At 40.5% G+C, this 13,917-nt stretch overlaps 1 protein-coding gene across 1 annotated transcript; it reads left to right on the top strand.

Moving 5' to 3' along the window:
• Nucleotides 1-8,763: 8,763 nt before the first annotated feature.
• Nucleotides 8,764-12,819, top strand: LOC142166193 (uncharacterized). The gene is made up of 2 exons (XM_075224692.1): nucleotides 8,764-11,626; nucleotides 11,788-12,819. Exon 1 carries the CDS (start codon nucleotides 10,041-10,043, stop codon nucleotides 10,908-10,910), a length of 870 nt encoding a protein of 289 aa, XP_075080793.1. The 5' UTR covers nucleotides 8,764-10,040; the 3' UTR covers nucleotides 10,911-11,626; nucleotides 11,788-12,819.
• The last annotated feature ends 1,098 nt before the right edge of the window (nucleotides 12,820-13,917 follow it).

The raw sequence follows: 13,917 nt of genomic DNA, 5'->3' as shown, positions 1-13,917 counted from the left end.
TTCGTGGTTAAGATATGTTAAGGCTAATCCTTACTTCATTTGGCATAATCCATGTAAAGAATCGCAAGCTTAATGTTATTCCATAAGTAGTTAAGGATGTCTACATTATTCATTCTTGTAGAATGTAATTCAAAGCATGTCTAAGTATGTTCCTTATTCTCTATTGAGGCATGCAATAAAGATGTTAATGTTCATAATGTAGTGTTATATGAATCTTCATTTACAGCTGAGCTACGGCCGGTGACAGTTACCATCGGTTGGGCAGTTATGTATCATTATTTACCAACGGTAGGACAATTATGCATTTACCACCGAGCTACGGCCGGTCAGACAGTTACCACTAATCAGTTGGGTAGTCATGTTACGATATTGATAGTAGTCCCAAAGAGATACATTGAATATATAATTATAATTAGTATGCATATCATGGCCTTCAATGTCCCTTTAAAGGTTCAGGTTGATTCGTATATCTCTCTCATTGATGTTTACTTATTATTATGTTGCAGTTCTGCCTTACATACTCGGTACATTATTCGTACTGACGTCGTCTTTGTTGTGGACACTGCATTTATACTTGCAGGTGTAGGTAATCAGTTTGTCGAGTCCTCATAGTAGATAAGGTTAACATTCAACGAAAGATTAATAAGAGTCCACTTCGTTCAGAGTGCATCCGAGTCTATAAGTCATCATGTCAGATTCATTTGTTCCGAATATTTTTGGTTGTTGTAGCGAAGTGTTGTTATAGAGGACATATATTATAACATAACATGAAAATTAGTTCCGTAAAACTTGCCTTTTATAGTGAAGTGTTGTTATATAGGGATGTTGTTATAGAGAGGTCTGACTGTATATACTTAAAGGGGAAGTGGCCACAGAAGAGTTTCTATACTTGTTATATATTTTTGGATGAAGTTACTTCATAATAAAGATAGTTTCGTGTTTGCATATATATGCTAAGCAACTTTATGTCTTTCTCGATCTTTTCTTTTGTACCAACGAATTTTAGCAACACTTTTAGTTAGGAGTTCATTCTTTCATTTGGGGAAATTCATACTTTCACCTTGAGAATAAGTTATTTTGGTATAAGAATGCATTGGCAGCAACCATGGTTTTCACTTTGAGGATGATTCTTTATCCAAGTTGATTCCTCATCTACGACTTTCTACGGGCTCATATAAGTATTTAAGGTTGAGTTTATATTGGAAGGATTGACTCGTCGTAGTCATTCGGAGATTGAATCAAGATTACCATTCGTAAGAGATGCGAGGCCTTGTGCAATAGTTGTAGCTTCATGGTTAAGGTATGTTAAGGCTATTCCTTACTTCTTTTGGCATGATCCAAGTAACGAATCGTAAACGTAGTGTTATTCCATAACATTTCTACTCTTAATAGTTGAGGATGTCTACATTATTCATTTTTGTAGAATGTAATTCAAAGCATGTCTAAATATGTTCCTAAGTATCTATCGAGGCATGTGATAAAGATGTTAATGTTCATAATGTAGTGTTATTTGCATCTTCATTTACCACTGAGCTACGTTCGGTCGGGCAGTCATGCATTTACTATCGAGCTAAGGCCAGTTGGGCAGTTACGCATTTACCACCGGGCTACGGCCGGTCTCGCAGTTACCACCGATTTGGCAGTTATATATCATTATTTACCACCGGTTGGGCAGTTATACATTTACCACCGAGCTACAGCCGATCAAGTAGTTACCATTGATCAGTCATGTTACGATATTAATAATAGTCCCAAAGAGATGCATTGAATATATAAGTATAATTAGTATTCATATCATGGCCTTCAGTGCCACTTTAGAGGGTCAGGTTGACGGCCCGTGTGTATTCATATTTGAAGTATGATGGATCGCTGATACAACGTTTGCCCACTTACAGTTATGTATTACGAGTTGTGTCCATATTGGCCCTTGATGGTTACAGAGAGAATGCATTTAGCCAACTTGCCTATGTATGTTCTAGTTTTTTTTGAATAATTATGAGTTACAGAGTAGTTCGCTCGGGCCAGTACGGCACCGGGTGCCAGCCACGCCTCTCTAGGTTGGGGCGTGATAAGTCTTGAGCTATTGAAAGCTCTCCTCACACTCATAAGTCTACCTAAATAGAGCAAACTTCTGTGTCAATCTAGTCATTGGGGATGTTATAGATGAAAACCCCTCCACAAAACAACGATAATACTTAGCCAACCCAAGGAAATCCGGATCTCAGCAGTAGAAGATAGTCTGGGCCAACTTTGAACTGCCTCAATCTTCTTTGGATCCACCTTATCCCCTAACTGGACACCACGTGGCCCAAGAATGCCACCAAATCTACACAAAACGCGCACATGAAGAATTTAACATATAGCTTCTTCTCCCTCAATGCCTGGAGCATGATCCTCAAGTGCCGCTCATGATCCTCCTGGTTGTGACAATACACTAATATATCATCAATGAATACTATGATGAATAAATGAAGATATGGCTTGAATACGTTGTTCACAAAGTGCATAAAAGTTATTGGGGCATTGGCCAGCCCGAAAGACATCACCAAAAACTCATAGTGACCATAACGGGTCCTGAAAGCCGTCTTTGAAATATTCGAAGCCCGGATATCCAACTGATGGTACCCCAATTTCAAATCAATCTTCGATAATACTCTAGCACCCTGAAGTTGATCAAACAACTCATTAATACACGGTAGTAGGTAATTGTTCTTGACAGTAACCTTGTTCAACTATTTGTAGTCAATGCACATCCTCATAGAACCATCTTTCTTTTTCACAAATAGTACCGGTGCAACCCAAGTGACACACTAGGCCTGATGAAACCCTTATCAAGCAACTCCTATAACTATTTCTTCAACTCCTTCAACTCTACTGTTGCCATATGCTACGGCCGAATAGAGATGGGTTGAGTGCCCGACACCAAGACAATAGCAAAATCAAAATCCATGTTGGGTGGCATGCCCGACAAGAATGTAGGAAACACGACCGGAAACTCCCTCACTACTGGAAATGACTCATTCATTAGGGGTATCAACACTAACATCCCCCACAAAGGCCAAATACGGCAAAACCCCCTTCCCAACCATCTATTGAGTCTTCAAATATGAAATCACTCTACCGGTGACATGATCCAGGGAGCATCTCCACTCCAATCTCGGCAACCCTGGAATTGCCAACGTCACGATCTTAGCATGACAATCAAAAATAGTGTGATATGGTGACAACCAATTTATGCCTAAAATCACGTCAAAATCTACCATGAACAATATTAAATCAACTCTAGTCTCATAACCCCCAATGGTCACTATACAAGACCGATACACATGGTCCACCACAATAGAATCACCCACCTGTATAGATACATGAACAAGCATCACAAAGGAATCACGAGGTATATCCAAATAATGAGAAAAATAGGATGACACATAAGAGTAAGTTGAACCAGGGTCAAATAACACTGAATCATCCTTGTGGCATACTAAAACAATACATGAGATCACGACATCGAAAGAAGCATCCTCTTGCCTAGTTGGAAAGGCATAGAAACAGACCTCACCACCGCCTGACCAGCCTCCCCCTCTAGGGTGACCTAGAACTGGCTGAGCCCCATCGCTAACTGACTGTTCGGGTGGTGTAGCTGCTGGTGCTGAAATCATAGGTTGTGAGCTCTGCTGTGGAACCCCACTCAAAAGTCTGGGGAAATCCCTCTTGAGATGACTCAAGTTCCCACACTCATAACAGCCCTTCCTATAAGGCTGCTGACCTTGATAACCCGAAGAACTGCCTGTGGAAACCCAAGCAGATGGAGCACGGTAAGAACTCTATGTCGGCAGTGCGCTAAATGATGACTGAAATGGGCGAGTACTGTATAAACTGGGGCTAACTGATGAACCACGAGGAATCTGACGAGCTGCTTGAGCGGGCCTAAAAGGGCGACCTCTCCTGTAATGTGACTGGCCTCCAGATGAGGCACTTCTAAAACCACCTGATCCACGAGGCCTATTGGCCTCCCACTTCTCGCGATGAAGCCTGCGAACCTGCTCCAAACGTCTAGCAATCGCAACCACCTTTTCAAACCTAGCTTTCGTCTTAGCCTCTCGAGCCAGATTGTAACATAGACCATAGTTGAGGCCATCAAAGAACATCCTTATCCTCTCCCTCTCAGTGGTAACCAACTGTACTGCATGACGGACCAAATTCGCAAATCTCATCTCATACTGAGTCACAGTCATCCCCTTTGACGTAGCTACTTAAACTCCCTATGCAGTTCCTCTTAGCGAGTTTGTAGGATAAACTTCTCTAATAAGAGAACTGAGAACTCATGCCATGTAAGTGGTGTCGCGCCGGCTAGCCTGCATGACTCATAATTTTTCCACCACCTATAGGATGCCCCTGTCAGCTGAAAAGTAGTAAGGGAAACTCTGTTGATGTCCACAATACCCGCTGTGTAACGAATCCGATGACACCGATTCAGGAAACCCTGAGCATCCTCTGACTCTCCTCCATTAAACTCGGTAGGGTCAAGTGTCTTAAATTGCTCCAATTTCTTCTGTATCTCATCAGTCATAGGTGGACCAGTCTCAGCCCAAGCAACAATAATTGGCTAAACCGGTAACACCTTTGGTGTCTGATAACCCTGAGCTAGTTGCTTCGGTGTACGGGCGATGGGAGTCGGGGCTCCTTCCCCAACCTGTTAGGTAGCTGGTATAACTTGTATCGTAACTGCCTGGGCCAGGCTCGTGTACACAATCAAGATCTGAGCCAAGGACTCTTGAAGACCAGGTACAACCATAGAACATATAAACCTATGGCTCTGATACCAACTTGTCACGACCTCAAATAACCCACAGCTGTGATGGCGGCTAACGAACTTGCTAGGCAAGTCGTACATTATAGTAATGAATCATAATAACGGAAATGACAAAAATGATACAGATCTAAGTCTCAACATAACATAACAATGTCAATACATGATAAGTCCCTCATAATTGGTAAATATAGAGGCATGAGCTCTATAATAGAAATACAAGTTTGAAAAGCGAAATAACAATACTGTCCGAAATTAAGACAACAGTACATAATGGAAAGAGATGCCAAGACTGCGGTCAGGATGCAGCTCTACCTAATCTCTCGGGTGACCAACTCAGCTATATGCCTCAACTATTGATGACTGAGTCTAACACTTGGATCTGTACAATAAAGTGTAGAGTGGAGTATCAGTACAACCGACCCCATTTACTCAGCAAGTATCATAACTAACCTCGACGAGGTAATATAAGCAAGAATTATAAATGATATTTGCTATAACATGTACAGTTCATAAATTCAACAAGTACAGAACAATAATATGATCATGTCATAAAGCACATAAAGAACCATCTTGGTGTACAAAATTACTTAATGTACGCTGCTCAGTCAACAATCCAGAATGTAAGGAAGATATGCAAATAAATCAGGTAATTAACTAAGGAAATTGCAAGTAAAGATGAAATGCAATAACTAAACCAAACACTGGCTAGCTTTTCCTCAAATTTTCTGTAACCGTACCAAACCACTGATCAATTTTCCTTAATCTACGTATACACCATCAAGAAGAAACATGAGAGGATGACCCTAGGGGGATGGATCCATATCCACACGTTTCACGGCGTAGTCACGTGCAAATAATCATCCACCCGGAATGGTCATAGGCTCAATATCCAAATATGCCCGACGTGGTCAAGGGCTCAATATCACAATCCGCCCGACATGATCACATGCTCAATATCACAATCCGCCTGGTGTGGTCACTGGCTCAACAACACAATCTGCCTGGCATGGTCACAGGCTCAACAACACAATCTGCCCGGCGTGGTCACAAGCTCAATAATACAATTCACCTGGCATGATCACATACTCAATAATAAAATCCGTCTGATGTGATCAAAGGCTTAACAACACAATCCAGTCAGCGTGGTCACATGCTCAACAACGCAATCTACCCACCATGATCACATCCTACCAGACCAAACCATATCACAAAGAAAGCAGATATACAAGATTACGTGTACATGATCAATGAACATCAAATTTCATACCTGGACTGGTATAACTGACATGCTAAAATGTATGCATATGCAAAGTGTGCTATCATAGCTCAAATTAGGTAAATCTATCACAAAATAGTAGCTATCATGTTCAATCGGGAGATTAATCTCTATGCAACCTCGAACATGGTACAAATAGCTCACCTAAAAGAGTACAAATTGGAGAAATATCACAACATGAAGTTTAACAAACAACCCAAGGCATAACATACCTAAGCACTACCCAGAGCATGGATAATTAACTTGGTGCACGCATATGGGCTCAACCCCGCACATGTGCGCCATTCATAGCACGTAGCTATCATAAATAACTCAGGAAACTAGTGCCTCAACAGAGTTTAGGTAAGATACTTACCTCTAGTAAGCCAAATTAATCCTCTAATAAGCCCTTCCTGTGTGAATCAACCTCTAGATGGCTCGAATCTAGCCAAAATAACTTAATATCATCAAGAAAAGCCATAAGAAAAGATTCCAAATGATAAAGCTAAGAACTTCAACCAAAATAAAAAAGTCAACCCAAAAATTCAACACCGGGACCCGACCAAAGATACAAATTCTGAGCACCCATTCTGATACGAGTCCAAATATATGTGTTTCATCCAATTCCAACCCCAAATCGCACCTTTAATTCATGCAAATTAGGTATAATAATCTATGGGTAAACAATATCTAACACCAAAATCAAGTAAGGATCACTTACCCCTCCAATTGTGATGAAAAGCCCTCCAAATATCGCATTTAATCGAGCTCTACAATTCCAAAAATTAGAAAAATGACCAAACCCTCGATATAAGTACTCTGTCCAGCAAAACCGCATCTGCGGTCCTCAGAGCCGCACATGCGATACCCCATCTGCGAAAACCAATCGCAAATGCAAAAGTCACTTACTTCTGACTAGCCGCTTCTGCGGACCCCAAGCTGCTTCTGCGGAAGCTCTTGCGCATCTGCGCTTGTGCACATGCTCTCCATGGTCCGAATCTGCAAACTTCCTCTGCCAGCCTCCTCCCTCATATCTGCGCTCAAATGGTCGCACATGCGGCTCCGCATCTACGGCCAAGCCTCTAGCAGATGCAAAAACACAAGAAGCCCCGAATCCTCAACAATACAACTAAGTCCGAAAATGGTCCGAACTCAATCTGAAACACCCCCGGCCCCCGAGACCCCTTCCAAACATAACAACCAATCCCTGAAACCAACACGGACCTACTCGAGGCCTCAAATCACATCAAAACCATGAATCAGACCTCAATTTAAGCATAAGGAAACTAATAACATTCAACTTCAAAAACTCGTGTCGAACCATATCAAATCAACTCGGAATGACTCCATTTTTTGCATGCAAGTCCCAAATTCTTAATCACCCTACAGAGATAATGGTGTTTTGACACTAAGTCTATAATCACCCTACAGAGCTATTTGAACCCTCAAAACACCATTCCGAAGTTGTTTATACAATAGTCAAACTCTTATCAACTCTTATAACTTAAGCATACAACCTTGGGACTAAGTGTCTCTGTTCACTCTGAAACTTTCCCGAAACAAAACCAACTACCCTGACAAGTCTTATAATCACAAATGAACGTATGTAAAGCATCAAATACGGAGAACTGGACTAAAATACTCAAAATGGTAGGATGGGTCGTTACATTCTCCCCATCTTAAACAAACATTCGTCCTCGAACGAGTCTAGAATCATACCTTGAGTCTCAAAAAGGTGAGGATATCTTCTCCGCATCTCCTGCTCGGTCTCCCAAGTAGACTCCTCAATCGGCTAACCTCTTTAGTGAACCTTCACGGATGTTATATTCTTCGACCTCAACTTTCAAACATGCCAGTTGATAAGTGGGGATTTTAACTACTTATTAGCGCTTTTTAGCTTTTGTTTTAGTCCAAAAGTGTTTAATTATGTTCCCGAAAACTGATGAAACGTGCCTAACTGCAGGAATATTGGAAGATGAACTCCCGAGATGAAATCTAACCCAAAAAGGAGTAATCTAAACTCAAGGCCATAAAAGGCACAAAAGCTCACAAGTGCGGACCGCAGAATATCATCTGCAACAGCAGATGGTGAAGGAAAGGCTAGCAGACCTTTGTGCAAAGTGAGGTCCACATATGAATTGTGTGGCCGCAAATGATGGCTAGGAACAAAGTTCAGAGAATGTGCATTTCAAGTCCCTCAGAAGTGCAGACTGCACAGGAATTGTGCGGCTGCAGAAGTAGCGCCTTACGTCTGCAGGTGTAAAAGTACGGACCGCAAAAGACCTAGTTGCGGCCGCAGATGTAAAAGTGCAGACCACATAAAGGATGCCTTGAGGCCACATATCAGAATTATGCAGCCGCACACCTCCACTTCCTGACAAGATTGAAGAAATCTGTGGACTGCACATGGAATTGTGCGGCCTCAGAACCTCCCGAAGGGTATTTTTGTTTGAAATTTCCAGCCATGTATAAATAGACGAGTTTCACAATTTTAGGTCAACTTTTGACATCAACCACTACAATAGCCGTTTTTCTTTACTTATTTTAGTAGTTTTTCATATTTTGGAATATTTTAATATAGATTTTATCATTTTAATTTTGCAATATGAGTTTAACTAGCATTTCTTCACAACTTAAGAGAAAGAATACTATAGAAGGAAGCATTTGATAAAAAAGGATTGGAGGATATAAGGTTAACTAAATACTTCAATTGAAGGGAACCCTAAGAAAAAAATGCTCTCAAAATGCGACCCACTGCTATAGTAACGCAGGGTGGTCTCATGGACGCTGCTCCGGCGTCCGGCGGCCAAGAGCCACCGTACCAGTCGCAAAAGAACCCCCTAGATATTGCGCACTTTTACCAATTAGTTTCATCTTCAAATTTAAATCTAGCTGCTGCAGATCTTCAAAATGAGAACGTTGTTACTGTAGAAAATCGCCTCGGACAAGCTGCATTTTTTTAGCATGATTCTGAGTCAAAATTACCAATCCAAAGTAATAGTGTTAGTTCTCCAGATCAAGAGCTATATCTCCGACAAAAATCAAGTGATTTCATTGCAGGAATAATGAGCTTTAAGGATGACGATTTGAACAATAACACAAAATACGTATGCCGCCCAATTGTCTCAACCAAAAGCAGTTGCTACTTTGAATCAAAACTTGTTGAAAGCTATTGAAGTCATTCATGGAGTTCTAACAATTCAATTTTCAATGGATGAACGGATAGAATTGGTAAAGGAGGAGGGTCTGCATCAAGCTATTGTAGTGAAACTTTCTTTTAGCGCACCAGATGTATCCACATTAAGGAGCCTACTACCGAAAATCTTCGGCATCAAAGGACAAGCTTTCATCGGCCAACTTGCACCTAGACAATTGCTTATTATGGTGGATCAACATGATGACTTCGTTAATTCACTTGCGAGGTCAGTAAACTGCTTTATACACAATGGTAAGGAGCACCATATCAGAATATTTCCATGGTCTATTGGTTTTAATGTAAATGAGGAAACGACGAAGGCAGTGGTTTGGATCTCCTTGCCTAATTTGCCAACGAAGTTGTTTGCAATGAAGGCTTTGTTATCAATAGCTTCAGTTGTTGGCAAGCCTATAGCCATAGACAAATCTACCCAAACAAAGTCGCATCATAGTACTGCAATAGTGACGGTTATCCTTGATTTAATGGACAAATTACCTGACAAATTGAGGCTGCAATTTCTGGATAAACAAACGGGCAGAATGGTTGAAGTTTTTCAAGATTTTGTGTATGATAATCTACCATTATATTGCAACCATTGTAAGCACTAAGGACATGATGAAAATACATGTCGACGTTTGAATGAAAAAGCAGTAGCGAGCAAGCTAGGTGAGAAAGATGTTGTCGTGCAAAATGAAGAAGAGATACTGGATAAGGAAGGTAAGTTAGTTGAGAAGTTTCAAGGGGACTTGAGACAATTGCTTAATTTAAAAAGGCAAATGCCAGCTTTGAAGGATGTAGTAAGTATCGAGGATATACACCATATATCAGATGATACAGCTGATATATTGAAGAATGCAGAAATAAAAATTGCTTCAACTGGGGCATTGAATGCTAATGGTGATGTGCGTTCAGCTGACCTGTGTAATGAGATTGATCGAGCCTCAGCAACTGCTTCTAAGGGTCCAGCTGCTGGGCAAAAATCTGGGGAAGCTGGGCACCAAACATTTAGAAGAAAGGGCCAAACTATTGTGCAAAAATTAACTGAAGTGAAGGAGATAAGAGCTGACTTTTCAAGCAAAGCTGGTGCATTTGAATCAGGTGATAAGAAGGATGGAATTGGAGCAGGTACAGTTCGGCAAAATGAAGAGCTGCTACCATTCAGTTCAAGGGATTTGATTCCTGCTGGGGAACAAAATGTTGCAGCTAACTTTGACGCAGCAAAGTTGTTGAAATCTGCCTCTCAAACTAGATCAAACCAGAGTGTTTGGTCCGGGGTAAATAACACACAATCTTCCCCTAACAAAAACAATATTAATGGTTCAACGAACATAATTGTTGCTAACTCCTTTGCTGTTTTGGAAAATGAACCTATGTTGGTTGATACTGGGATGGGAGAGAAGCAGGTTGATCGAGATAAAACATCATATACTAAGCAGCCAAAGACCCCAGGTAGTGTCACTGAGCAACATAAGCCCAAGTCTCCTGGTGCGCGAGTAGACAGTGCAAGGGAATTGAGTCGTGATGCTGAACAAAAGGCAGCGGCTATTCATGTTGATAATGCCACTGCTGGTGCAACTGTTGTGACTGGAAACACAAGTGCTACAGGTCGTGAACAGAAGCAGAAAAATAATAGAGGTGCTACATAGCCAAAAACCACAAGCAGTTTAACAGTGCAGGCAAACTCGGAACAGTCTGCTGCGCGACAGTTCACTTCAAACGAATTGCATCATGTTGGTGAACAAAAGGCTCAGGCTATCCAGATTGACATTGCTAATGCTGGTGCAACTAACATACAGGAATGGAAGCAGGTTACTAAGGTAACTGGTAATCAAACAGTTTTGGATCACACAACTGTTGTAATTGATGGAAATGACTCTAGTGCAACATTTGGAATCTCCGGTACTACTGCTGGGAATTTTAATTGGCCAAAGAAGACTGTACACCAGCTTGATCATAAGATAACATCAACAGTTGGAAAGGAGCAGGCCGCACCTCCAGTGTTGACACCTAGTGATACATTGAACACAAATGTGGATCAAGCTACTTCAAAGGTTGTGCATTCAACAACTAAAGTTTTTGGGCAGATGCTTGACAGTCGAGGCAATTTTGGGCAACAATCCAAAGCTTTGGCGAATGAACAAGATCCGGAAGATATTGGGAAGAAAGGGCAGCAGGTTGATCATGAGGCAACCACAACAAATGGCCAAGCTCCAAGCAGTGAAAAACAACAACAACAAACAAGTAACACAGGTATTGGACAGCAACAACAGTCCATTAAAAATGCAAATCCTAAGTCAACATCAATGAAACAGAATTCTCTGGTTTCTGAGGGGGAAAACTGACTGCACAATTTTATGCACCGGTAAATACTCCATCAGCTATACCATTTCATTTTTCTGCTGTGCAACCAGAAAATACACCTTTGCTTGAGTATAGAGGAACTACTGATAGTATCGATGTTATGGAATTGGAATATGCAGTGTCTACTCCTATTCTGAATAATGCTACATTACATTTTTCCAGTCCACAAGTGGAAACAATCATCAAAGATACTCAGGTTGCTATGATGTTGAATGACAATCCTATGACCAAGAAACCTTTGGTCACTTTGAATAAGTAGGCAATTGAGATTCCTTCTCAATCCTTGGAGTCATTGGGAGAGAATGGTAGTACAGGGAAGTTACAAAGAAAATTGTGGGATGATCAAGGTGACGATGAAGAGGATGATGATGGAGTTCATTTTGAAGATAGTGATGACAAGAAAAGTGAAGGTGAATGCCTTTTTTCACTGGGTTCAACAATGGCACAAGCAGGTGCACAAGGGCTACAATCTTCGGGTATGAACAACATCACAAATGGTAAATCTCAAGCCTCAATTGTTCAACATAATATGAAAGGAGTTGTCATTAGGCAACTCCCAATGCGAGTTGCAAAGCAAAACATGACTACAGCAACAACCTCTACGAGGTCCAACCGTTCCAAAATTTAATCATGCATTTTGAATACATATTGAAGAGGTTTGAAGAAGAAACCAAGTATCTACAAATTGAAGAGTAAACAAGGTTGAATAATGAGGGGCAAGACTCAATTTTTTACCTTTTTTTATTCTATCAATTTTTAAGCATCATCATTTGTAATATCATCACAAAGTATGTTATAAACTTTGTGATGATCATAGAATATCTAGTTCGTGCTAGTTCTTATTTTTTACATGTTTGCTAGTAAATAAGGTTGTTCATGCCTCAATAGGATTTGTAAGGTAAGATATAGCACAGTAAGTGTGTGCTATATTCCTATGCCTTTGGGATGATCCAAGCGGCTATGAGATTATATGCCCTCGTGAGACTTTTGCCGACAGCTACACCATAATCCTTTACATGAGGCTGCCATTAAGGCAATGGAGGCACAGAGGAGTGATTATATAGCCAAGACATAGAGGCAACACTACCGTAGCTAGCCCCCTTATTTGTACTTTTTCGTTGTGGTTTCCTTTTTTCTTTTTATTAATAAAATAACTACTAGGCATGCCTAGTAGTATATTTGCCTAAAACAAAACTAGCATTTCTTCTTCTTTGTCTTCAATTTCAAGCATGAGTAGCTAGATCTTTACTAGGGTTGTGACCCAACCCTAGTGTGTAAATCTTATGGGTGTTTAATTTAATGTTTGTTTATGGTTGAGTGTTTATTATTTAGCTTTGTTCATGCTTTAATTTGTGAAATTAATAGTTGTAAATAATAGTTCATGCCTATTTGTGGTTTCTACTTGAGAAAGAGACTTAGTTTAGGAGAACTTGACTAATAAGCAATTTGGTCAATCGAGAGATTAATAATCCTGATTAAAGGGTTCAACCTAGAGATAGTAATAATCCGACTTGAGCTTTTATCAACCGTTTTGTGCAATATCCATTTGGGCTTGAGAAAGCCAAATTGGGCAAAATCACCCTCTGACCTAGAGGTATTGAGTGAGTAATTAACTGTTGATAGCTATAATACACCCCGATCAATAAAACAAGTATTAAGGTTTATATCCCATTAGGTAAACATCTAGGTGATGGTCATAACCCTAGGCTTTTTACAAAACCTGAAAAACAACAAAAACAATTCTCTTAGTTTTATTCTCAACTTTTCAATCTTAGATTTAAATTAGACATAGAATCAACCCAAATTTGTGGAAGTGTAATTTGAGATAGTCAAACTCACATATTACAATATATACTCCTAACTCCAATAAATAGCTCCTTGTGAAAATCAACCCGGACTCTTGTTGGGTATTATTATTGCAATCGACCGTTTCATAACCTTGAATTGAGGTGTGAAATTGGACGAGATCAATTTTTGACGCCGTTGCCGGGGAGCTAAAATGGTGTTAGCTATATATTTAGGTGTGTTTTGAGGAACATCTTCTTTTCCTTCCTTGTTACTAACGTGTTGAGTTATTGTATGTGCAATCATGGCAAATAATGAGCTCGGGAATATAGCTTTGGGGGACGTGGACGTTGACGATGATCAAATAGATGAGGTCCCTCTTGAACCTCAAGCCAATAGACGAGGACGAGTGCATCATGACAATGTGCCCTCTCCAAACCCACCTCCACCACGAGCGGTTCCTCACCGGGTGTTGCCGAATGAAGGGTAAGCAAGTGCAATAGTCCC

This window comes from Nicotiana tabacum, chromosome 11, assembly GCF_000715075.1.
Source record: "Nicotiana tabacum cultivar K326 chromosome 11, ASM71507v2, whole genome shotgun sequence".
Classification (NCBI taxonomy): domain Eukaryota; kingdom Viridiplantae; phylum Streptophyta; class Magnoliopsida; order Solanales; family Solanaceae; genus Nicotiana; species Nicotiana tabacum.
The sequence above is the reverse complement of the archived record's forward strand: the minus strand, read 5'-3'. Positions and strand labels throughout refer to the sequence as shown.

Coding starts and splice junctions, on each gene's coding strand:
- LOC142166193 (XM_075224692.1), top strand. CDS start 10,041: ATGCCAGCTTTGAAGGATGTAGTAAGTATCGAGGATATACACCATATA.